The 27420-nt window shown below is 34.8% G+C and overlaps 1 protein-coding gene across 3 annotated transcripts in view; it reads right to left on the bottom strand.

Annotated features, from left to right (window-relative positions):
• Positions 1 to 448: 448 nt before the first annotated feature.
• Positions 449 to 27420, bottom strand: part of TNPO1 (transportin 1) — a 95054-nt gene continuing 68082 nt past the window's right edge. For all 3 annotated transcript variants that reach the window (XM_055555210.1, XM_055555212.1, XM_055555211.1), the window contains exons 12-25: positions 23801 to 23953; positions 22799 to 23024; positions 20411 to 20582; positions 19462 to 19548; positions 17924 to 18031; positions 17632 to 17790; positions 17462 to 17549; positions 14529 to 14627; positions 14201 to 14296; positions 11319 to 11394; positions 10343 to 10442; positions 8277 to 8351; positions 7146 to 7288; positions 449 to 6119 (exon numbers count right to left, since the gene is read on the bottom strand). In XM_055555210.1, the coding sequence (XP_055411185.1) occupies positions 7181 to 7288; positions 8277 to 8351; positions 10343 to 10442; positions 11319 to 11394; positions 14201 to 14296; positions 14529 to 14627; positions 17462 to 17549; positions 17632 to 17790; positions 17924 to 18031; positions 19462 to 19548; positions 20411 to 20582; positions 22799 to 23024; positions 23801 to 23953 (1547 nt within the window). In that variant the 3' untranslated portion in view covers positions 449 to 6119; positions 7146 to 7180. The remainder of the gene's footprint in view (positions 6120 to 7145; positions 7289 to 8276; positions 8352 to 10342; positions 10443 to 11318; positions 11395 to 14200; positions 14297 to 14528; positions 14628 to 17461; positions 17550 to 17631; positions 17791 to 17923; positions 18032 to 19461; positions 19549 to 20410; positions 20583 to 22798; positions 23025 to 23800; positions 23954 to 27420) is intronic.

Below are 27420 nucleotides of genomic sequence, written 5' to 3' on the forward strand. Positions count from 1 at the left end.
GTAAATATTAATTTCCAAAATTACAAGTTTTTTATCTTTTCTGGAGGATGACCAGAAAGCCTAAATAGGCCACACATTCATACACATTCGTGCAATCTATCCTTTTCAATGTTTTATTCACGACTTCACTTAGTTTCTTTTTTTTTGCAGAGCATCATCTTTTCTTCCTCCCCCAATGGAAGCTGAACCTAGAATCAACTCTGTAGAAATACATCAATAACAGAAGTTAAATGTAGGGAAAATAGGTTTTTTTTAAACTACACTATACAACTAATACTCAATTTTAAAAAATAGATGGTGTCAAACAAGAGTGTACTAAAGTGTAAGCTAAAAAACAGGCCCCTCAAAACAAGAAACAAGGAACACAATACCTATCTGCACCCAAAATGGGGGGAGGAGTGGGGGAAGAAAGCTCGTTTCCTGTCATTAAAAATCAGAGTGAAACATCTATAGTTAAACAACTTTATTAACATAGTCAAGCAGTGATTAACATTCACATCTATTATGTCACATCATACAAATGTAAATACAAAATTACTACAGTACAATATATATTCTCTGCATGATCCAAAATATTTGGTGGCCCCAAAAAACTCTCTTTAAAATTCAGCAGCTTATCAAAAATTAAAACCGTATTCTATTTAAAATGAAGATCTGTTAGCACAGAGTTTGACTTCAAGAAATATCAATTTAGTACAGTTTGAGAAGTTGCAGGAGGATATGTTTGAAGGACACATTCTAACATAGTGTGGCAGGTACAAGAAACATCAGATTTAAAGCTTTTAAGCGTAACTCATACAACCTAAGTTGTCAGCAGAAAGATCCAGTTATTTATAACTAAAGCTGTAACTACTAAATTATTGCACCCAATATTAACATGAATATTAAGTGTAAAACTTTTATAATATGAAGTCATTAACCACGTTTAAACATCTTCTCACAGATGATAATCTATTAAGTAAAATTACTTATACAGTATTGTCTTATTATTATCTCCATAAAACTCATCCAATCTTAATTTGGTTATATATCCACAGAGGAACAATGAGGCAATATGGGGAAAGAACAGCAGAACCCCTTTTTGAGGCTGGTATTGGGAAGGAAATCAACACTGCCTTACAGGCTAACCGTATTATAGTAAGCTTTTAGAAGATAATTGGACTTGCAAAATAGCTAATTGTGAAAAATACCAAGCCATCTTCAAGGGGATTCTATGGTAGATGAACAAAAATAGTAATAAAAGGGAAAAACCCTATTTTCCTAGTTAGTGATATAATGCTTGGCAAATAGATTTGGTTTGATTTTAAAATGTACAAGAGGTGAAACAAGCAATCACCACTTTAACTTCCCTCAAAATCATGCACACATTAAAAAAAATAAAAACAATACATTCTGGGATACAAATCACAATAAACATGTGTATCTTAAAATTAATAAGCATAATAATTAGGCATAAAGATAAAGAATCCCTCACATATAATACCAATGGGGGAAGATCTATGTAAGACTGAAAAAATTAGTCACAAGTCACCTGCAAAGTGTACAAGTGAGAGAAAATTTTAAATAAAACTGAATTTTTAAGAGACATTAGAAACATCTCTAATACAGTATGACTAAGTAATAATATAATGCATTTGCATGGTATTACTAGATAGTATTGTTAAACAGCTCTTTATTGATCTGACTTTTATTCTCGATTCTTTTAGGCCCTTAACCTTAAGACCACAGTCCGCATCACGATTTCAATGCCCACACTGCGGTGGCAGCGCTAGTAGTGACAGTTACGTGTCTCCCCCTTGTGCTATTTGCAAAACGAATTCAATAAGCGAAGCTGTGTGTAGTTTAAAGGGCTACTAAAGAAAGGATTTAAATTGCAGTTATGCATGATACACTCTTCTCTTGGGAAGAATGCTTTTGCACCGTTATCTGTTAATACATTCAATATGAATAATATAGATGAACTATATGGAGCAAAAAAACCTACTTTTTTCTTGATGGCAAAGGATTTAAGTTAAATTTAGACTAAAAGATTTAAGACATAATTAGTTTAGTTCTGGCATTTCAGCTATATGCAGGGTAATTTAATACACAACAGAAAATTTTCCACTCTACTATCTTAAAAAGAGTTTGGAGAAAAGGAGAACCAGACTGAATTCCCTTTCAAGGTAAGCCTGCATGCCAAAGGGCTCGTCAGTAAGGACTCATACCGCCATGGTCTGCTAGACTAAGAATTACAAAATCAGACTAAATGGAAAGATTCTTCATGAAATACACTAAAAAGAAACAAAACCAAAGAATGTTAAGTATGATGACCCTTTATAAGCATATGTCACCAAAGAAAGAAGGATACAAGAGTATTCACCTGAGATAAAACTTGTATCTGAATATTTTATAACTGAGTAGACAAAGCATTTCAATAGAGGAAAGTCAGTTGAGATTATTTTAAAATATACATCTGATCCTATTTTACAATATATGCAATTTAAGCAATTCAGATCAATGAAAAAGTCTTAACAAAAAAAATCACAGTGTTTATCAATATGTTAATTACAAAATGTATGCTACTTATTTTGTTTTTAAGATGTAATAATGGCTTGGTTAAGTGTTTTAAAATCTATTCTTCTGAAATCTAACTTGCGTCACAAAATCAAGTAGCAATAATGTAAAGCATCAGAACTGGCTCTTAAAGATTATTTACATGTTGATTATTTGGAAAATAATCAACCAAAAAATATAAAAAAGTGTGATTTTTTTTTTTTTACACAGTATGAAGTTATTAAAGAGATTAGACAATACAAAAAGCAAAGTTCTTTCCTGAATAAATGAATATCTGTGGCACTAAGTTCACTTACTAATGGACTGTAACATGGAACTGGCAAACATGCATTTAAACTATATTAAATACACTTTCTGTTTCCAACTTAGGTTGATCAGCAGCTTTTGTTCTGTTAGAATCCTTCAAAGAGAGAAGCTCAAACAGGAAAAAGAAGGCATATAAAACAGTAAACACTGACCTCCTGAGGTTCCTACAACATAAAAATATTCAAGTAGAAAATCTACATCACTTAGCAGCGGCTATTTCTGTAGTTGAGCACACTAACAGCACTTTAGTGTGTAAGGAGCAGATGAAGTAAGCCGTGCTTTAAGCATGCCAAGAGGCAGAAACACTGGAATGTAACAAAGACAAACTCACAATTTCATAGACATTCAGTCAACATTCAAAACTATTAAGACTACACCACAAGAATTAAGTTGCTTTATATATATATATATATATATCCCATGATGTATTAAGTTTTATCAGAATAAATGCTAAATCAGAGCTTACCTCAAAAGATAACTTAAACTTAAATGGCTTCTGCAAATTCCTATGTTATACTATGTATCTGAAATACAATTAGGAAGAAACTATAACCTCAAGGGGAGGGGGGAACCCCAAAACCCAACCCCATCTCAGGTTGCAGTCTATTTATTTATATGTTGTATTTTTAAGTTAAATTTCCTTTTAATTTAAAAACACACGGACTACAAAAAAGGGGCACAACTTGTTACATATATAATTAGAAATTAATTTTTCCACTCAATTAGGTAACAATAATGCTTTTCAGTCAATACAGAATTGTCAATCACAGGTCCAGATAACTTTATTGAAGACTGTTTTTGTATGTTTTAAAAGAGTTCTTGAGAATTTTGTCTTTTCTCTCAATTTAAAATCTTTACTACTTATTCCAGAATATTAAAATATCTCCCATATTAAAAAGTTTTGGAGAACTACAGATCACTAGAAGTTAAGGATAAAACAGCTACCCTAATCAGGTTTTAAACACTAACTAGGAAGCACATTTTGAGCTCCCAATGAGGCAATGGTACTAGAAAGCAAAATGCTACATACCCTTTGGATCCAACTTACGATTAAAAACAACTGGACACTAAAAATATGATTTAATTTCAGGCTCTACAGACTGAAATTTGCAAAGCCAAAGTAGAGAGAGGAAGGTGAAAGAACATGTTAAAAAAAATACACACACACACACACAACAAAAACCTTTCTGCATGCTACCATGCATTTGAATTTTTTTCAAACGGTATTTATAAATTCACACGCATACAGCTCAAACTTCAGTGCAATGGCTGTATCATTCAACACCTTTAGAGGAATAGAACCATGCAAAGAGGAGCAACTGCTTACAAAAATGGTTATTCAGTATTTATTCTGCAATGCAAAGGTGACAAACTAAAATATAAAAAGGTTGTTATGGCTTAACATTTCTGTTGCAGATTAAATATGCAGCATTGAAAAATGGAAAGGTGTGGCTTCATCTCTGACCAGCAGAGTTAAAAAGAAAAATCTCTCCATTTTCCTTCATCATCATGGGATACACTGTTCAGGCAATCCAAATTAATAAAGACTTGCACTTCCATATGGACACAAGATCAAGTGTACCAGTTAGGTTTTCACATTCACAGTATATAAGAAAATACACATGGAAGGAAAAGTAAAGGGTTAACTTAACAAGGATTTATTCACAGGAATACATGTAAGTAGAGAAAAACAACAGAAAAGCTAAACAAATGAAATGAAGAGGATCCAAACCCACTTTCACTCTGTAGCTTTTTACTTGCACCCCGTGTGCATGTGTCTAGGGCACCGAGGGCCACCAACATGCGCCAATACAGTGTAGGAACCCTGCATTACACCCATTAACTTAAACATATCTTTAAGATCATGCTTTGAACAAAAAAAGAAAGCTTAGAAGGCAATATGTTGAGTGGGAATAAACATTGAAATATAGCAATCATGTCTTCAACTTCTACAATTGTCTTTATGTGCCAACTAACATTTATGCAGCCTCTTACAGATCTTTTACCATGTAATTTAAGTTTTAGAGAAGTTTTGATAAAATCACTAGTAGTATATAACCATGCAGAAAGCACACCACACTGACAGCACAGAGGCAAAGATTTTGCACAGGTATATCAGCTTTCCACATTGTGCAGGTTACACACGATACAATACCAATCTTATTCCTAACAGATCCTAAAAAGATTATTTCAAGGCCTAGCTGTAAACTACAGTACTTTATATCTATATTCTTAATAAAAATAAAATTCACAAATCTTAAAAAGGAATTTTAAATGCAGGGCTATATTGAATCGGTAAACTGCAACACAAACTGGCGCAACAGAGGTAACTGAATACCAATCTCACCTATGTGATGCAAGCATGCTACTTTCCCACTAATTTAAAGTACTTTCAATCACTATGAGCCAGAACGCATGCCTGAACCTTAAACTGCACTTTAAAAAGAACAATATCTTGGCCTAGAAATTAAATCTAATGATGTACAACCATCAAATTATATCCACTACGTTAATGTCTTAATGAAAAATCAAGATGTCAATCTTTAGTTTGATATGTCCAGCCCCATTTATTCCTCCCTCCCTGCCCACCCCACAAAGGTAAAAGGAGTGACTCATTTGGCATTTCACAGGGTGCTTCATTGTTTAAATTTGTTTTGTTTTATTTCCAACTTTTTGGGGTACCTTAAACTGTAACTTCCAAGAACCTGCTTCTACTATGGGTAGGCAAGCTGATTTTAACTCTATTAGCTTTCATTTGTGTAGTTCTTCATCAGCATGCAAAAAACAAGGCCCCATCATGTGGGAAATTTTATAAAACCTTTTAAATTAAAAAAACAAAACCAAAAACAAAACCCTTTACTGTTTCTAATCCCCATTCTTAGGTTTCCTTTATTGTGCGCTATAGAATTTTTCTTCTTTCTTATCCCTATGCATCATTTATATGGTTCTTGTTTTGGTACAATTCCCCATAATATTCCAGAATGTACTGTTTTGTGAGTAGATAGGTTTTTTTTTTTTTGCTTCTTCACATCCAGTGCAGAGTTGTAATTGGAGATAGATTTCCACCCACAAAGGCTCCAGATGTTAAAACGTTTCCCAACATCGACTTAATACAGTGACGGCAACACCTCCCTCCCGCCCCTCCCAGTAGGGTTGGGATTGTACTGTATTCCCTACTGGTTTACCCTTCCCCCCTGTAAAGGGTAACATTTTCCCTGGGTGCAGAGGCTCCCTCATAGTCTCCAAGACTGAAGGACCTGTAACAAAACAAAACAATTTTATACTTAAACAAAATTGTTTCTTTTGTAAGACCAGTGGAACATAAAATTAATCAAGTAACAATACAACCACATGAAAAACTGGACAAACTGCCCAAGATCACGCTGGTCAGTGAAGCCATGTTGCTTCCTTCTCCCATGGCTCTCAACTGTCTCTTGCATCAGATACAAAAAGTGATGTCAGGCAGAGACGTGTGCAGCACTTTAAACAGATGAAATATGGCTTGTACGATGACATGAGTCTAATTCTTTATCCCTATTTGTACAATGGATCTCAATGGCAGCTGTTATTTCTTGAATTAAAACATTATCACCCATATTTCTAATATTTATAAAAGAGCCAACTTAGTGTGTCAGGCAATATACTAAGTCCTGGCACCACATATAGCACAGTATTTAATCCTTAAAATAACTTAATGAGGGAACTAAGGCTAAAATACCAGAATTGTTAGTTTGACTTATGTCAGAAAAACTGAAAGAACAAGAGTCCAGGTAGACTTACCTCTTTACCACCCCAAATCAAAAATTAATCTTTCAAAAAACAAACAAACAAACAAACAAAAAACAACAGTGCTGGGCACAAGGTAGGGACTCAATAAAATATGAAGAATAAATATTGAATAATTATTTTTACTGAGACTAAATTGAGTTCCAGTTCTACTTGGGTTTTCCCTAAAGTTCACAACACAGAAAGCTCTTAATATATAAAAGACTATATTTTAAAAAATTAAGAAAAGGACAGGTTGAAATTTAACTAGCGTACCAACTTGGATTTCCTTCCAAGAGGATTCAAAGTGGAAACATGCATTTTATCTTGCTTTGCTGGTTCATAAATAAATAAATCAATTTGTAGACTTCACATAAGTCAATTTTAAGTCAAATGTAAGACCCTTCTACTCAACCTCTGCGGAAAACAAACAGCTTTTATTCTATTCATAGTAGTTCTAGATTGAAGTCCTAACAAGTTTTTCCATCCTGAAAAATTCCAAATTTCTTACAACTTACCCCTAATTTTGGGACTGCAGCTTAAGTATATGAGATTAAACACCATAAAAAGCTGCAAGACGCTCTTTTAAGGGAAGCGGAAACTGGTCAGAGAAACGCCTCCAATTTTCATCTCCAACTTGATTTTTAAATCCATGAAGGATCTGCAAAATGTAAATAATCATTAAATAATCAGTAACAAAAGAGGAACTTGTATCTGCATAGCTTCTGAAATCAAACACTATTGATTATTCTAAAATTTTACTCATTTTAAAGTATTCTCAAACTTGGTTGAAATCTGTATCATTCCATGTCTTGCCCAAAAGCACCTCATAGGATATACTGCACACTTTGCTTTGAGGTTAGAATTCAGTTAAAAGTCCTAGTAAAAGAAGTACTCTAAGCAACTTTGCCAAAATAGTAATGAAAAGCAAGCATAAAGGTATAGAATCCACCCAAGGGATTAAAATTTTTATGCCATATTTTCAAACTGAAAATATACAAAGCTTTGGGTTCATTGTTGCAACTATATAGTTCACTATTGAGGGGTGACTAGAATTAATCCAAAGGCGCATTACTGAAACAGACAGGTTTAATCCTTGCTTTGACTACTAAGACTGACTTTGTTCAACAGATCATATTATACTCCAATCTTAGTCAGTCATTTTTGAAAATATATCCTGTTTTGCATGGGCCTCCCTGGTGGCTCAGATGCTAAAGAATCTGCCTGCAATGCAAGAGACCGAGGTTTGATCCCTGGGTCGGGAAGATCCCCTGGAGAAGAGAATGGCAACCCACTCCAGTATTCCTGAAGAATTCCATGGACAGGAGCCTGGCAAGGGGACAGGTTGCAAAGGGTCGGACACAACTGGGCAACTAACAAACTACTTATTTAGTATAGCTGGGATAATGGGTCTACACCAATCAGTGGTACTGCTTGAGAAAACATTTTAAAAGTATGTACTCTATTGAAACAAAGTCACAGCTGTATATCAAGAAAAGAAAGTCAACTTCTTTACCAAAACAAAGTTTACATAGCCTACCAAAACTGACTCAAAGAGTCTAAGTCTCATATGAAATAAAAACATAATTTATTTCCCAACTAGGACTGCAACAGTTACAAGATATGCATCATAAAGACTTTTTAGTTACCTTACAGAACATGTCTCTCAGATCATCTTTTGGATTAATCCATGATGCAACAGCATCACAAAAAAATATAAAATCCTGTAATAAGCAAGAAATACATCTTATATTGATACTATATTTGTCAAACACTACAAAAGACATATGTAAACCTCAGAATATATACCAAGAGAATTCTAGGTAAAAAAAAAAAAATAACAACTATGATAAGGAATTGTAAGTGATTTCTTAATGGTTGTCCTTAAGACTCCACCTTATCAAGGAATATCTAACTCATACAGTTTATATTAGAATTTAGTGCCTTCTTGTATTTCATTTTACATTACAGAACAAAACCCCAGTCTAGTAAATGCATAGCATCAGCAAAGACTGAAAACATCAAGTAAGCACCAGTTCAAAAAAACCTTCATTTATAGAATTAAAGAATTCTATAAATTCAGTAATTTTACAGTGCTGAATCGCTGAGAAATAATTTTAAGCTAGTTAAATATACATCAAATAAATTTTATTTAAAGTATATGAAAATTAATAGGCCTAAGTTTCAAGATCCGTCTTCAGACAGAAATGTAAATGAAATGACCATTAAGTTAGAACAAAAATTATGCAGTTACCAATAGCAACTAATCCAACTCAACTCAGACAAACAAAAAAAACTCCCAATGCTTAGACTGTTATTTAAAAGACAATCAGGTTATTCTGACTAAAAGAACAAGATAATAGGTATATACTTGAAATACTCCACTTAAGTATTTTCCAATCTCAACTATCTTACTGAAACAGTTCAACATACAAAATATTGCTGATGGTGTGAGATACAGACTACTTTAAATTTTACTATTAAATTCAGAGAACCTCATTAACTCCAAAATTCACTAATATCAAAATATGTACATAAAACACATATTTAGGCAAATAAAATGCATGTGCCTAAAATCTATGGTGTATTCAAATTATGATTCCTGTGTCTTCCCAATATTGAAAGCTGATGTTAAAAATTTAAATTATATAATCATGCAAAATTTGTAATTGGTAGTGATTTCATGACTACACATGTGTTACTTTCGTGTTCTTAAACATTAATTCAAAAAGCAAAACAACAACAAAAAAAATCCCTATAGGAAAATGCTCCTTCTTGATATGGTATATACTACCTATCAGATACCTCTAAAACATATTTAAAGTGACAGAAAGTTCTTAAGCTTTGGGAAAAAACCAAGAAACTCAATGCCAGAAGGTTATTTTGCCGCTAGTGAAATTGAAAGATTTTATTTTCCAGTTCTATTTTGTGTACATGGTTCAGTGCCTATTTTCTACACATCAATTAAAAAAATGTTCCAAGCACCAATCTCTTAAAAGTGAAAGGTTTTCTTGAAAACCTTTCTTACACTTTCTTTTCCTTACAATTTCTATCTGTTGAGGAATGTGGGGCATTTAACCTAAAGCCCCACAGCCTGTATTTTGTTGATTTCATACATCTGGTGTCAATCAACATGTTCCTTTACATTTTACGTGTAAGTTGGATCCAGACGTTTGATCAGATTCACGTTTGGTATTGTTGCCAAATAATTCTTTAAATGCTAAAGATGTCTAAATATAATCTGAACTAGTATAGGAAACAAAATAAGGATAATAAATCAAAGTTAAAGCAGTTATAATGGTTGACTCAGAACTCTTTTATTTACTAAATAAGAGAAAGAGTATCCTATTTAATCATTCTCTTAAATATAGAGAGCCTCAAACTCAGGAAATTTACATTCACTGTTTTAGGAAGCATTTACAAATAAATGAGATCTCAAAGGATGAAAGAAACTTTGGCTTAATTCAAGTCAAGAATATAACTTTTATTCTTCCAATCTGTTATTATTATAAGCCACAACAGAAAAAAAGATTTAAAAAATAAAAATAGATATTATCAATTCAAGGTATTAAGAAATATACATTGAAAACACGTTTCAGTATCTTCAGTAAAAACAGATAATATTTTCATAATTATAGTTTAAAAATACCTCCCTTCCTTTAAAGTTTAATAATTCAGAACATTAAAAATTAAAACCTTATGATGAACATCTTACTTGGATTACTCCACTGGGATTCACACTGATCATGGTACAAATCCCACGAAATGCTGAATCCTTTTCCTCATTGTCCCTTATGTTTCTCAGAGAGGTGCACCTATTAAATTATAGAATTGAGTTTAGCATTTAAATAAAAAGTAAGTTCAACTACAATTCTAATGGACAGTATTTAATGGAATAAGCACCAGAGTAGAGATAATGTTTATATTCAAAGAATTTTCATAAAGCTTAAGCTTCTCATACTATATTATGTTAGGCCCATCTAGTCTCAATACAGTGAAAACCTTCAAATTCACAATTCTTACCAATAGATTGCATCTAAGTAATAACAACTGATTTTAATCTCCCATTTACACTATTAATTAGCTTGAGCCAAGAGTAAATTATCAATTTTTAAAACTGTATTATGACTTGTATTCCATTAAACACTACTAAAAATGACTTGAAAGACTGTCAATTGAAAGAAGCAGAACATAGGATATACTGCCACAATAGAAACTATTACTATTTAACTTATGGTGTAGATGTTTAATTTTTACATTAACAAGCAAATAAGATTTTTATACATAACAAATTTAAACATGTATTTCTTAATGCAATCCAAATTTTCAAATTAATTCTAAAAAGTAAACATAATGCAGAAACCTAAAATTTATAGAATTTGCATGCATCTTTATTTTACTGGTGGATATTTAAATGCTTTTTATGTATAATCAAGCTTTTTAACACAGCAAGCATGTGACAATCTTATCCCATGCATCAATTAGTCGTTAGCCACAACATAAAATAAATATACATGACGATGCTACTGAAAACCTCACAAACCCGATAGGACAAGATTAGTCACATGGTTGGCAATGATTAAGGATTGTGATTTTTGTAACCAACTGAAAATATATCTAAAAGTGAGATAGAAAGAGAAAGAAAGAGTGAAGAAAAATGAATTAAAAAAAAAAGATTGAATAATACACACCAGGGTCTTATAAACTGCTGTAGCATGGGGGCCACCTCTTGAGGACAAACGTAACCAAGACGACCAATTGTTATTGCTAAGGTAACGCAATCACGGTTATACACCACCAAACGCCAACCAAGACATGAGCAAATGAGGGGGAAGGAGAAAAAATAAAGAAAAAACAACAAATAACTCAGAAACAGAAACCAACAGAATTTGTGTATGATAATAAACATAAGATTTCACCAGTGCTGTTTATTACCACCCCCTATAATAAGGGGCAGCAACATATATGGCATACTCTTGGAAAAAGAAAAACAAAAGGAATTAAAAAAACTTTAAAGATTGAGAGAACACCAAAAACCAGGATGAACTGCTTTTCTCGCTCAATCAAGTGTTAAAAGATAATCTGTTAATAAAAACGATGAGCGGATTAAATAGCTATAGATTCTTCCTTCACAGTCAGTTAAAATTCCAGAGTTTAATAATGAAATCTAGCCCCCCCTCCAAGAAATAATAAATGTAAATGATTACATTTCTGAATTGTCTATTCAAACATACTTCTCAGAAGTTAAAATCTTTCTCACTTCTTCATACTGCTTTTTAAAAGTGATTTTTATTCTTTGCAATTATCTAGGAATTTAATCAAAATTTTGGTATATTTTTGGTTTGTTTGCCAACATTTCCAAAATAAGCCAGTGGACCATTTCTTGCCTGACATCAAAATCAATGATCAAATTTTAGGTGTTATGGTACATATTGAATAAATGGATTGGAGAATTGCTGTGCTATGTCAAAATCCCATTCCAAAAAAACAATTCTAATGGTAACAATTCTAATTTCAAGTCCTATTTGACAAAAGGAAAATTTAGTCCACTGTAATGGCATGTGATATGTGGACCAAAGGAACAAATATTCTGTCCTTGATATGAAATGCACAGCACAAAATGATAGATAATAAAACACATGATCACATGCTAATATTTTATTTTTAAAAATCTGAAGTGGGAATCAATCAAATATAAATTCACCATCAAAATTCAGTTAAGTTCTTGAACTTACAAAGAGCTAAAACAAGTGCAACTCAGAACTGCATTGTGCAGTTCAAAGGTACATACATATAAATACATTTATACACAATGGGAAAAAAAATACAAACAGAAAACAAACCATGAGGTGCTTTAATGGTGTTCTCTCAAAAACTTACAGGTTAACCTTTCATAAAAAAAGGGTGGGGAGGGGGGTAAAGAAAAATGTTTAAGGATTACTTGAAGCAAACTACACAGATAATACTAAAATCCAGCAGATTCATATGAAGCAAGAGAAAGAAAACCTATGTTCAAAAGACACAAACTATGCAACATTCTCATTAAACAGGCAAGTATGAACAATCCAATGAAACATGCGATAAAGCAGATGATGGTCCATTGAGAAAGTTCAGTGTAGGATATACTAATTAGAAAAAAAGCAAGTAACTGCAAACACTAAGGAATTGACTTTATGAAATATTAAGACAATGGTATTAATAATTAAGTTGCTAAAATCTACAGATATTACCCACAGACAATTTTAATAATTAATCTCTCCTCCTTTGGGTAAGGAATAAGAAACATTTTCTGCAGTCACTTGTGATAAGAATAATCCAGTGAATCCCAAGTGTATTTCTTAATGGTACAAATTCAATCCATCAACTTGAAAGGCATTATCAACTACCTCTTGATTTACTTAGGGTAGATTCATACTTAGAATATAATCTTATCAATAAAGCCAATTTGTTCAAGGAACTATATAGCAAATTCACCAGCTGATATCCCACAAGAAACTTTAATATACATTACACTCAACATTTATTTGCAGTTATGCATTCACATTTAAAAATAAATAAGAAGTTTTTTAATGTTCAACAGTAATTTTATAATGGCAAGTGTTTCAAATCTGAATGTCATGTATAGGTACTGCATTCTAAAGAGATAAACACCTGACAAGATTTCATAACCATCCTACACATAAGTTTTTGAGCTTTTTAGCAGGAAAATCTAATTCACTTTAAGATACAAACAGTACCCATACAGCCAAACAGCCATATAACTGTTTCATAATTAAAAGACTTCCTTCCATACCAATAATCACATTAGGATATAATAAACTTTCTACAATTAAAAACCATAAAATTAAAATACCTTTGAAGATAAAGTTATTTAGAAAAACTTATTTAAATCTTTGTCCAGTATTTTGGTAAGGTATTCATTGACTATGACTATACTGCTGGAACTGTCTTTAGTATATGAAGAAAAGGACATGCCTGATTGAAAACAAAATTTACACTTTAAATAATCATTAGCAAAAAGGCAGAGCAAGAAGAAATCACCCTGCAATGTGTTCTATAGTATGGAAGGTACTCTTTAATATAAACATGCTCTCTATAAATGCAAAAGAGAAACAAGCCTTCTGAATAAAAATCCCACAAGATACTGCTCAAGTTCCCAATTTGAAGAAAAGTATACAACAAAATACAAAATACGTATGCCATTATTAACAGACTAACTACCACAATACAATCTATTTTGGGCTACATTTTTACTTATTAAAAAAAAATTCTCCCCAGCTAGCAGTTACTCTGAATTAATGAAAAATTCATATAGTTATCTGAGCTGGGGTCCATTTTAGGGAGTATTAAAACACTGTAGCAGAGGAAAAAAGTGTTTTTTGGAAAGTTTCTGGAAACTGGCTATGGAATGAAGCTCAAACAGTTCATTTCATGACTGAGAATCCCAAACACCCGTTAATTAATAAGCTGGGTTTCTAAAGCTAGCTTTGCTTTGGTTTCTCTACGCATCTTAACTTAAAATGACAAGGCAGATCGTTTTCTCTTCACCGTTAACAGTTCAGTCGTATGGTACCTGTATTCTCTAACAACGTCTTTGGTGTGTTGGGTCTGTTAATGATTTCTACAAGCTGGTGCAACACCATAGGAATGTAAGGCTGCATCTCTATACCTAGATCATCCCCGAGAGAGAAACAAAAAAAGAAATATTTCATTGTTAAAATATCAATGCAAAATATGTTGCCCCCTTCACTGTGATATGTTATATATTTACATAGGTAAAGCTCATTAGAAAAAGGCAATTACAAAAATACTAAGTTATCTAAAAATTTTTATGTTTGTAAATGGGAGGCGGGGGTGGGGTGGGGGGGTGGCGGGGTGGGTTGGCGGGGCGGGAATCTTACCCATTTGAATGGAGATCTCTCCAATTGCCCATGTGGCATTATTGCAGACTGAAATGAATTCTGGATTGAGGTTGGTTCCCAATATTGGCATGAAATCAGCTAGGAAAAAAAAAAAAAGCTTTTGTTTTGTGCTTTAAAGGACATCTACCAGATGGAAACTGAAACCTAGGCAAAATATAACCTTTAAAAAAACAAAGTGTTGGCAATAATTATCTTAAGAAAATGAAGGAGGAAATATCTGGCCACTGAACTTTCATGTGAAGTAGCCCCAGTTTCGGAGAAGGCAATGGCACCCCACTCCCGTACTTTTTGCATTACAGGCAGATTCTTTACCAACTGCACCACCTATAATAAGCAGCAAAGCTAGGATTTGATCCCAGGCAGTCTGGCTGTGAGAGAAGGCAATGGCAACCCACTCCAGTACTCTTGCCTGGAAAATCCCATGGATGGAGGGGCCTGGTGAGCTGTAGTCCATGGGGTCGCTAGGAGTCGGACACCACTGAGCGACTTCACTTTCACTTTTCACTTTCATGCATTGGAGGAGGAAATGGCAACCCACTCCAGTGTTCTTGCCTGGAGAATCCCAGGGACGGGGGAGCCTGGTGGGCTGCTGCCTATGGGGTCGCACAGAGTCGGACACAACTGAAGCGACTTAGCAGCAGCAGCCGCAGTTTGGTTTCATTTTAAGTATCATTAAAAAGAGTTGGTCAGAGTAATTTCTCTTGGCATCAGACAGAAAATTTTATTTTAAATATCTCACTTTAAAAGTGAAAATATGATACAATAGGAACTTCTTCAAAGCTGTTTTTTCACACACAAAGATTTTTTTAAATCAATGATTTTGGTTTTTATAGTAACATTTACTCTAATGTCAGATTGTGGTCTCTGAATATCATCTTCCATTTAAAAGGAAAAATGGAATGTCAGGAGTTCATACTAACACTCCAATAACTAACACGAACAAAAACTAAACTCTTGAAATATAATACAGGACTTGTGCAAGATGCTGGAAATCAATTTGTTCAAAACTGGTAAAGATAAAGAAACAAGCAATAATCCTGCCTCTTCTATATGATTTGTCAAAGTCAGTCACTCAGTCATGTTCAAATCTTTGCGACCCTATGGACTATAGCCTGCCAGACTCCTCTGTTCATAGGATTTTTCAGGCAAGAATGCTGTAGTAGGTTGCCACTCCCTTCTCCAGAGGATCTTCCCCACACGAGGACTGAACCTGGGTCTCTTGCATTACAGGCAGATTCTTTACCATCTGAGCCACCTATGGGCAATAATTTATTGATATGGGAAATATCTCTACATATGTATTCTCTCTACTGTATGAAGAATTAGAATATCATTTTTTAATCCCTAATAAACCAGTTGATTTCACAATTTCTCAGTCTCGGCAATACTGATAATCTGGGTCAGATTATTCTATTGTAGGGGGCTGTCTCACATTACAGGATATTTAGAAACATCCTTCACCCCTACCCACCAGACACCAGTAACATCTTCCCTGTGTAACAGTGTCTCCAGATATTGCCAAATTACTCTTGAGAAAACTAACCTAGAAAATAATCCACGGTTTGTAACATTAAAAACAGAGAAAAACCAGACACTGTATCTCTTAAAGAAGGTACTTGACCTATAAAGTCTTAAAAAAAAAAAAATCTTTTCATACAAATTTAAACTCAAAAACTTCAATCAGATGGAAAGTATCTGCAGAACAAGGTTTTCCATAAAGCAATAATTCACCACAATTTCATTTAGAGTAGGTAGGCTTAAACTTGATGCCTTACCTTAATACATCATAATTAATGTTATTATTCAAGTTCAGAAACACATTACTGAAAAATACAACTGGCAATTGAGTGAAGGTCAAAAGATACAACCTTTTGGTTCTAAAATAAATTCGGTTCTGGGGGATGTAGTGTATCACAGTATGACTACAGTGAATAGTGTGTGTGTGTGTGTTCAGTCACTCAGTCATGTCCAGCTCTTTGTGACCCCATGGACCGTATGGCCACCAGGCTCTTCTGTCTATGAGATTTTCCTGGAAAGAATACCGGAGTGGGTTGCCATTTCCTTCTCCAGGGAATCTTCCGAACCCAGGGATAGAACCTGTGTTACCTACCTACATCCTCTGCATTGGCAAGTAAATTCTTTACCACTGAGCCACCTGGGAAGTTCACAGTTAATAATACTGTATTGTTTATTTGAAAGTTGCTAAGACAGTAGATCTTAAAAGTTCTCAATCCACACACAAGTCTTGATATATGTCAATTACATCTTAAAAAAAAAAAAAACAACAACTGGAGGGGGGCCTCCCAAAGCACACTATATCATCAAATGAAAAAAAATTTTAACATGAATATTTTAAACCAAGAGTAAATGATGGGGTCTAGAAATGAAGAAAATTAACCAAAATTTGATTTAATCTATGGGTCTGACAGCAATTCAGTTTACATTATTCAAGCAACTGCTCATTACCTTCACAAAAGGCTAAGACAAACACTACGCCACTAAAACAGGGAAAAAAAAAAATTCATTTACTTTTAAGAATACGGAAATTTCCTACAGTTTATGCTGATTTATCATGAGAAAACCTGATTATATTATTATTTCTGGGTACCTCTACCAAAAAGAAAGGCCATTTAAGAAGTATCTATGAACTAGCATATAGGACCAAGGTTCACAGGTGGGTATGTCCCTTACTCTAAAGCAATACTTTTCCAACTTTTCTTCAGCAACATGAACACCTAATGAGCCGCTGAAATGATGGTGAATTCAAGGAAACAAGAGAATAAGGGTTTCCAAACCACCTGCTTCAGTCAGAGTAGAATTAACCAGTACATGACTTCAGTTTAATAATAAAAACCACAGCTGATGAAAAATAATGTTAAAAACCACATCACAGCAATAGAAAATATTCATACCTATACAAGGTTTAACATGCTGAAAGCAAGCTTTTGTCAGGTCACCTAGCAGGGCGAAGGAACTCTGTCGAACCTCTGGCATTTTATCCTGCAAGAAAGAAGCAGAAATTAATCCCAATGTGACACAGAGAATCAAAAGTTTCTATTCATTTTAATTTAGTAAATCTCACCTGCATGCACTGATACATTAGTGTTAGAATGTTACTTCGTGCTACCAGCTGTTCAATGTTGCCTCCAAGTCCTTCAGCCAGGCCACTGAGTAAATCAAGGGCCACTATCATAAAATCTTTATCTGGAGCCTCATATTGATCCGGTTGAGCATTGTTCAGCTGAAATTACACACAATTTTTTGAAAACTTACTTTAAACCAATTACCGAAAATGTTTTTATGCATTACGCCTATCCTTAGAAAAATGTTTCTGATGCCAAGAAGGGAGAGATATAAAAAACTTTTTTAAATACCATGGCTTGTGCAAGAGTCTTCTGTACTAGGTTTACGCAACGCTGATACACAGGTTCACAGTACGGAAGGAAGCCAGACTGCAGAGCTGTGGCAACTGAAGACAGGCACTAGAAAGGATAAAGCAGATGCATATAACACTTTCAGGTATAATTAAGATTATGATAAATGCTTGAAAGTGTACTCAATAAAATCCTGGTCATTTCTACTCTTCTGTAGTATAGCAGTTTATCTTTTCAAACCTCTCTTTTGGATGCGGTTGTTGCTGCTAAGTTTACTAGCTGGTCAAGGGAGGTTTCCTCAGAAAAAAAAGTTAAGGTTTCTATAATGAACATTATCTTTCAGGAACAAATTTCAGTATTACGTATTCCTATTTCTTCTCCTCAAATATGAGAGATTTATTTATCTTCCCATCTTGGTCAATAATGTGGGTAGATCTCAGAATGTGGGCACATTCTGAGCCTTGCCTGGAAATAAATATATTTAGCTATAATTATTATTCTTATTCTGTTGGGCCCAGAATTAGCCATTGCTCTTTGTCACAGAAGTTTTTACTTTGTTGTGTAGGGACCATTCAAGGCAGAAGTGGTGACCCCTGAAATAACAGGGGAGACTAGAATGACTGATCCTTTAACATGACTGATAGAATGGCTCTATCAAAATCAATTCATCCAGATTTAAGTTGGCACATTTGAGTGTGTGTTCAGTTATTTGAATAGCATATAAACTTGGTGGGGGGGGGGGGAGGTGTTTAAAAAAAGTATTTAAATACATGAAAAACAAAACTTCAAACTATATAGAAAAGGTGTCAATGCTACTTCACATGTATATGAGTATATATATGCATAAACAATAGATTAAAGAATTTAAGCTGTATCAATTATGACATGGCTGTATATCTACATGAAGAAATACAGTTAAGTAGAAACAGACATATATATATATATATATATATATATATACACACTCATATGGAAAGATCTCCAAGGATAATTTACTATCAAGTACAACAGGTTAGAAAACACAAATTCAATAGTTTGTCCCTGGTGGCTCAGCAGTAAAGAATCCCCCTGCAATGCAGAGACAAAATTCAATGGCTGGATCGGGAAGATCCCCTGGAGGAGGACATGGCAACCCACTCCAGCATTCTTGCCAGGAAAATCCCATGCAGAGGTAAGAGGTGCCTGGTGGGCTACCCTACATGTGGGGCAGAGTTGGACACGACAGAAGAGACTGAGCATACAGGTCAAGTTATATGGAGTTGCACGTTTATTCAGCATTTTAACAGAAATGGTTCAGAATGTAAATTAACACTTATTACATATAGTCATTATAGGTCTGAACATGTGTTTTTTTGATGAAAAACAGGTTAACTAAATGTTGCCAGCCTAGTATACCTCTGAAGGGAATGGCTACCCACTCTAATATCCTTGCCTGGGGAATTTCATGGACAGAGGAGCCTGGCAGGCTACAGTCCATGGGGTTGCAGAGTCTGGTGCAGCTGTGTGACTAACAAACATACACATGGTCAGCAGCATACCTCAAGTAAAGGGAAGAGATCTTTATCTTCATCCTTTAACATGTTCCATTTCTGGATCAGTGGAGGCATTAGCATCTGGATATATTCCTAAATTACAATGATGAAAAACACAGAAAGCTCCACTACCATATGTAAACAAGTCCATACCGAGTCTATGAAAACTAAAATCCATTTAGAGTAATTGTATAAAATTTTTACAGAAAGAATTTTAAGACTTATTCTTTGAATTTTTTTAGTCCCATGACCTGAGACATATAATATGACTTGCTGTTCAGCAGGTTATAAATGACAGATAAATTTATTAAAGACATTTGTAGAAAAAGATTCATAATCATTTAAATGTTCTTACTAAGACAGAAGAATCCCTGCAATCAAATCAATAAACAGTCATCATGAAAACAGGAGCATTCCAAGTAGTCTAATCTAAGACATTAGGAAACCCCCTACCAAACAAAATCAAAACAACCATCAAAGCAAACCCACAAACAAGTGTCCTGCACCAAGTGTTAAGCATAACCTATAAACACAGACTGTTTCTTAAGATGTTTTACAGTGTAATCATAAACATGAAGTCTATTCTTCAGCAGGGGATTTCAAGCTATATTAAAATTCAAATATTAAACCCCATTTACAAACAAATTCATCCATCTCTTCTATTCTTAACTCTGAAATCCAGAGTATAAAACCTTTATCCCCTTTCCTTTTGTCCCTCAAAAAGGTGTTGGTATATTCATGTGATAAGCTGTTCTAATTTTCACACCCTGCACGTATTTCTTTTTTTAAAATATTATTTAAAAGTATACTTGCGATCTTTTTCAGCCCTATAGTCTTAAAGCAGCAAACACTAAGTGTTCACACCTCCCTAAACATTTTTCAAATATATGATATATTGAGTATAACTATGCTTTATATTTGATTTTTCTCATAATGGTTCATCATAGATACTTACAGGTTTGTTTAAGTGATGTCCTACTGAGTCTGCTAAAGTTCCTATGGCATCATAAAGAATGAGCAAGTTCTTATGCTGGTATTTACTAAATGCAAAGACCAAGGTATCAAGTATATAAGCAAGGTAAGGAACAAGTTCTGTACAAGCCTCCTCTTCAAGGGTAGCAAAGGCACTATAATTTAAAAAGGGAGAGGTTACTGTTGTAGAAAAGAAACAGTTCACAATAGAGACAAGAAATTAAGTATAGAGTTTAAAGAATACTTATTTACATGCACATCTCCCTATGTCACCACACCAGATACTTATTTTTATCATTTCCTTCCCATTCCTTACCACTTATTTCAAAGAGATGGACACTTATGGGTATCTGCTTAAACAATGGTAAAGTCGAAAACTGCTGGTTCATTCAACAATTTATTTGGTGTTTACTACTTATTTAGTGTCTGAGGGCTGGGAATACAGCAACGAACAAAACAATGTCCCCTTTCTCAGGGAGTTTACATTTTACTGATGTTCCAGACTAATGACACCAGAATTAAAACTATTAAAACTTACATTACCATATGTAACATAGATAGCCAATGGGAATTTGCTGTATGGTTCAGGAAATTCAAACAGGGGCTCTGCATCAACCTAGACAGGTGGGATGGGGCAGGAGATTGGAGGGAGGTTCAAAAGGGAGGGGATGTGTATACCTATGGCTGATTCATGTTGAGGTTTGACAGAAAACAAAACTTTGTAAAGCAATTATCCTTCAATAAAAAAACAACAAAAAAAACCCCAAAAAACTCTTCACCCTTCACTTGCATACCAAGCACCACAAAAAGATAGAAGCAGCTTTAACAGTGTGTTTGAGATGTCTGAGAACACAGCAGTATCATGGTCTCTCAAATGCTTCTCTTAGAGGGAGAGGGAATGAGGTGCTGGCAGCCACAAATTTTCAATTATAAGAACAAATTCCAAAGTATCTAATACACAGCATGGTGATGACAGTTAATACAGCATTGAGTCCTTAGAAGCTGCTGAGTAGATTTTCAGCATTCTCACAAAAACGAGTTACCTGTGTTAATCCTGGTAAGTGTTCTACCACGGTTATCTGTATCAAATCAACATTGTTGTATACTTTAAGTATTGCAATTATGTTTGTCAATTTTTCCTCAGTGAAGTTTAACATTTTTTCTCTAAGCCCTACACTATACATAAGAATGCACAATGCATTTGTTATTGGAAATTTGTTTGCTTGTAGCTTATTTGTTAGGACAAATACACAAGAAAGGAACAAGCTCTAGGGTCTCAGGGCAATTACTTCACCTTATACCTAAATTTTTCTTGACTTTAAGGTGTATCTGGCCCTTCATTTGTGAAATTAAGGTTATAGTATTCTGTCCTAGCCGGGCAGGAATTTCCTAAAATGACAGGCTTAAGCCATTTGTTAATTAAAGTTTTGTTCATTAACACTGAACTATATTTCTTTCATGGCACTTTCCACAAATTATATACCTTACTAGCCTATAAATTTTTAAGATGGCAGAGACTGTATGCACAACATTTTATATATGTCTAACAATTAGTTAAAAAACAAAAAACAAAAAACAAAACCTTGCTGAATGAAACATCTACCAGAAACCAAATATAATGTGTACCCTCCCTTCCCTTGAAAAAAAATTTGGTGCTATTAATCACCAAAGCTCCCTTGTTTAACTTTCTTTCATATCATTATGAATTAGAACTCTTTCAAATCTGGTAGAGTCTAACTACACTTAAACTTACTTTCCTCTCTTTCAGCAGCTATTTCTTCCTTATTAACAAAGTGAACAGTAGAAGCAATTCTACTTGAAAAATTAAGAACTATAAACATAAATGGCAAATATTTTTAGAACATGAAGATTTATTCCAGAAAACTGAAATATTCATAGTAATGAAACCGCTGATCTGACGAACAGACAACCCCAAATGCAACTGACAAGAGTGGTTACTGGAGTTGAACCACTGTGGCAGATGGGTCGTCACCGCAGGACTTCCTGAGGAGTTATGGAGCTGACTGTAGACTAAAAAAGTCAATCCTGCTCAAACTTTTGTATTTCTCCAAGAACAGGACTCTTGCCACAACCACTCAAAATATCTGTGGGAATGAGGGTGAAAGATAATGCTAATGTTATAGCCAGTGAGAAAAAAAAAAAAAATTGAAGAAAATAGCAAATACAAATCTCTAGTTAAGAGTCTCACTTGGATTTGCAAAACCATCAGCTGGAAGATATGGATAACAAAAAAAAACCCCATTAATAGTTTAATATCAACATTTCATCACAGGCTTGAAAATTAGTTTCTCCCTGAAATCTTCACACTCCCTTCTCCCACCATGAACAACTTGTTATGAACTTGTCTTACCTGCAGGCAGCTTCTTGTACTCTCTTGTTGCTATCCAGAATACGTTTTAGCAGTTCTGTCATTAATGGCTTCAGGTACGTGTCTGGGGGCTGGCTGACTACCCAGTGTGCATAGCGGCTAAGAGTCCAGCACGTTATGGAACGCACAAGAGCCTTTTTATCAGAGAGGCACTGAATAAGGTGAGGAATGAGCTCAGGTAGGTATGGAATCATGCCTTGCATGCAACCTAGCGGAAAAAAACCCAAATATTTCAGTGCTCAAATTTGGTTAAAATTATTTCAGGTGAATATTAAAATGATAGATGCATCAATGAAAAATATTCAATTATTTCTATTCTAATAAGTATATTTAATAATCTGTTTCAAAACTTTTAAATAACTGAAATGAGAGCTAACTGCTCTTAAGTATCTTCTAGTAGGGTTTGTTGTTCAGTCACTCCCTCGTGTCTGACTCTGTGACCCCGTGGACTGCAGCACACCAGGCTTCCCTATCTTCCTAGTAGGGATAGGAAAGCTCATTTTACTTCTGCTACAGAAATTATGCAAAATGCATCAATTTCTTATAGATAGATATTTACAGCAAGGAAAGAATAATAATTCTTTCTAGGGCCAGTGACACTTGACTTACATTCCTTACACCTACATATGGAAGCTATTTTTCTAGCAACAGGGATGTTTCCGAGATCAGAACCCTCTCATTCTGTTCTCTTCATTACAACAAAAGCACTTGCAAAATATCTGGCTGGGGTTGTAAGTCACTCTATGGTTGTTTAGTAATAATTAACTAGCTCAAAAGTAAAAACTCATTCTAAGATGGCTTTTAGACTCAAATATCCTTTTTAAGGTTAATATGGATCACAGTCTTACCTACCTCAACAGTCTTATCTTACTAGGAACACAAGTCAGTAAACAAAGTATGTGTCTCGTTTCTGCTTAATTAAAGTAGTCATGTCACATTAGCACCTACTGAGGACTTGACAGTTTCAGTTTGACTCAGACTTACCTTCAGCAATTGCTCCTAAAACCAAGATGCCTGATTCTTTAACAACCCATTCATGATGAAAAAGTAATTCTTTCAAAAGGGGCAAAATATGTGGCAAAAGTTCATCACGATATACATTAGCAAGAACATCTAGGGCGGCTGCAGAACATTTTCCTAAGGAAATATTTAATTCAAAAGCATTATATTAACTTCTATCATTCAGTTATATAACTATAAATCTATCTATATGTAGATAAAATTTGTTGTAAGTAACACATTTTTACCTATACAAAGTTTTTAAGAATTCAATTAAATAGGAGGTAATCACAAGAAAAAAAAAAACTCTATTGACCAAAACACTTTATGACCAAGAATCAGTAAACTAATCATAAAAATATTTTATTTTGCATATGACTACCAATTTTTTTTTTTAAATAAAGCTGTAACACTGGCCAGAAATAACACTTTACTCATCAATAAGGATCTTAGTCAAACTGTATGATAGTTTCACTCATATAAATATTACACTGCCATGAAACAAAATGAAATCTTTAAGTACTAATACAGAATGAGTTGTATGATGTGCAAAAAAGAATCAGCAAAGTACACACAATCTGATTTCACTTCTGGAAAATCAGCTCCTCCTCCAAAAAAGAAGATTCAGGCATACTCAAATACTGCAGGTTCAATTCTAGACCACTGCAATGAAGTGAGTCAAATCAAACTTTTCGTTTTCAAGTACATATAAAAGTTATGCTCAAGTTATAGTGTTATTTATGTCTAAAAAAACCTTAACTGATACACACTTTATACCTAAAAAAATGCTAACCATCATCTGCAGTTTTAACATTGCTTCCTTGCTAAGCGTAATCATTTCTAACTTTTTATTTAAAGTAAGAGATATGCAACTCTTCCTTTCACTTGAACATTCAAGAGGACATTGAAAGGTTATTAACTGGTCTAATTTCAACAGTGTTGTGTCTCAGAGAACAGGGAGGCCCAAGGAGAAGGGAAGAGATGGGGAATCGCTTATGGATAGGGCAGTCTGAACACATACAACATACATACAGACCTCCGTCTTATGAGCACGGTTCATGGAGCCCCAAAACAATTATAACAGTTAACATCAAAGATCACAGATGACACACTGTCATAACAGACATAATAACAAAACAGTTTGAATTCTTATTCCAAGAATTACCCAAATGTGACAGAGATACAAAGGCAAGTAAACGCTATTGGAAAAATGGCACCAACAGACTTGATCAATGCAGGGTTGCTACAAACTTCACTTTATAAAAAAATGAATTATCTGTGAAGTATAAGAGAAACTGTAGCAGACTGGTTCCAATTCGGGAAAGGAGAACATTAAGGCTGTATGCTGTCACCCTGCTTATTTAACTTATACGCAGAGCACATCATGCAAAATGCTGGACTGGACGAAGCACAAGCTGGAATCAAGATTGCTGGGTTCGAAATATCAATAACCTCAGATATGCAGATGACACCACCCTAATGGCAGAAAGTGAAGAACTAAAGAGCCTCTTGACAAAAGTGAAAGAGAGTGAAAAAGTTGGCTTAAAACTCAACATTCAGAAAACTAAGATCATGGTGTCTGGTCCCATCAATTCATGGCAAATAGTTGGGGAAACAGTGACAAACTTTATTTTTGAGGGCTCCAAAATCACTGCAGATGGTGACTGTAGCCATGAAATTATAAAAGATACTTGCTCCTAGGAAGAAAAGTTATGACCAATCAAGATAGCATATTAAAAAGCAGAGACATTACTTAGCCAACAAAGTCCATCTAGTCAAAGCTATGGTTTTTCCAGTGGTCATGTATGGATGTGAAGATTTGGACTATAAAGAAAGCTGAGCGCTGAAGAATTGATGCTTTTGAACTGTGGTGTTGGAGCAGACTCTTGAGAGTCCCTTGGACTGCAAGGAGATCCAACCAGTCCATCCTAAAGGAGATCAGGCCTGAATATTCACTGGAAGAACTGATGCTGAAGCTGACACTCTAATACTTTGGCCACCTGATGCCAAGAACTGACTCATTTGAAAAGACCCTGACGCTGGGAAAGATTGAAGGTGGGAGAAGGGGATGACAGGGGATGAGATGGTTGGATGGCATCACCGACTCGATGGACATGAGTTTGAGTAAACTCCAGGAGCTGGTGATGGACAGGAAGGCCTGGTGTGCTGCAGTCCATGGGGTCTCAAAGAGTTGGACACCACTGAGCGACTGAACTGAACTGATGAAGTGTAAGAAAGCCAAGTGTGACAGACTAAGGTAAGCCTGTAGGTGTTTATGGAAAAACATACAGATGAGTGAAAAGAAGTGTCCCCTCTCCCTCCCCAATGCAACATACACTGTTACTTTTGCAGTTCTCTACATTAAATCTTAATTCATCTTCCCCCTTACAGTTGGTATACAACGGGAAGTAATTTGTGATAGTAATGAAGACCTTGGGTTTTCTTGTTCTGTAACATATGGGTTCCAGAACTACTTGTGCCACCAGAACTAGCTATGCTAACCTTGGGCAAGGTTCTCTTTTTGCAGTATCTTTACCTTCCTAAGGCTGTTGAAAAGATTAAACGTGATATGCATACAAAGCCCTTGGCCTAGGACTGAGCACATTGGTCACTGTAAGGAACTGTTACTTATAGGGAACTAAATGGGAGTAATCAGCATTATTCCAAATGAATGACACAGTTCAGGATGATCATTCACATCCTTAACCGTGCCATCAGTTATTAGAAATCTCAGTCTTCTGAATCACAGAGTGGTTCTTAACTGGTGGTGACTTTGTGTCCCAGGGGCCATCTGGCAGTATCTCAGGACACTGCTGCGTGTCGCAATCTTAGGTGTGTTCTCCCTCTGATCTCCTGCGCTACTGCCATCTACTGGAGAGAGATCAGGGATGCTGCTCAAAATCCTGTAATGGGCAGGACAAGCCCACAGCAAAGAATCAGTGGCCCAAAACATCCAATGTGCTGTGACCTACAGAAGTAAAGATTTAAAAACCAGCACCCAAGCAAAACCGAAACACAGGTGTCGAGGTTCTCCCCCGAGTTATCTAATTAGTGCGTGGCCCACAACACAGGCTGAACAGATGATGTGGATTTGTCGCTAATACTGAAAACAGAAATTTTAAAAAGCATATTTTGAAGTCTGGATGAAAAAGGGATTTACATTATCTTATAAATATGCATGATAATCAACCAATCCTCATGCAAATTATGACATACAAAAAAATAAGTTACGAAAACAGGAAAAGCCACGGCCAGTGTTCCTATTTCGTATATACTTTGTTATCAAACATACATTTTGCATCCAACAAAACACATTTCCTATATATTTTGTATCCAACAAAACATACACCCCCTTTGAGAAGTGACACTGTGAGATTAAAGTCTTTTTAAGGAATATGACGACAAGCAAATGAAGAACAGACCCATGAGGAAGAAACAAAACAAATCCACAGTAAGATCATTACTTCACATCCAGAAGAAGACACCCAGAAAGTATTGGCAAACGTGGAGAACCTGTAGCCCTAAGACAGTGCTGGGGGAAAGCAAACGGCAAAGTAAGTGTGAAAAACAGTCTGGCAGTACCTCAAAATATTGAACATAAAAGT

Source organism: Bubalus kerabau, chromosome 18 (assembly GCF_029407905.1).
Source record: "Bubalus kerabau isolate K-KA32 ecotype Philippines breed swamp buffalo chromosome 18, PCC_UOA_SB_1v2, whole genome shotgun sequence".
In the NCBI taxonomy this organism is placed as follows: Eukaryota; Metazoa; Chordata; class Mammalia; order Artiodactyla; family Bovidae; genus Bubalus; species Bubalus kerabau.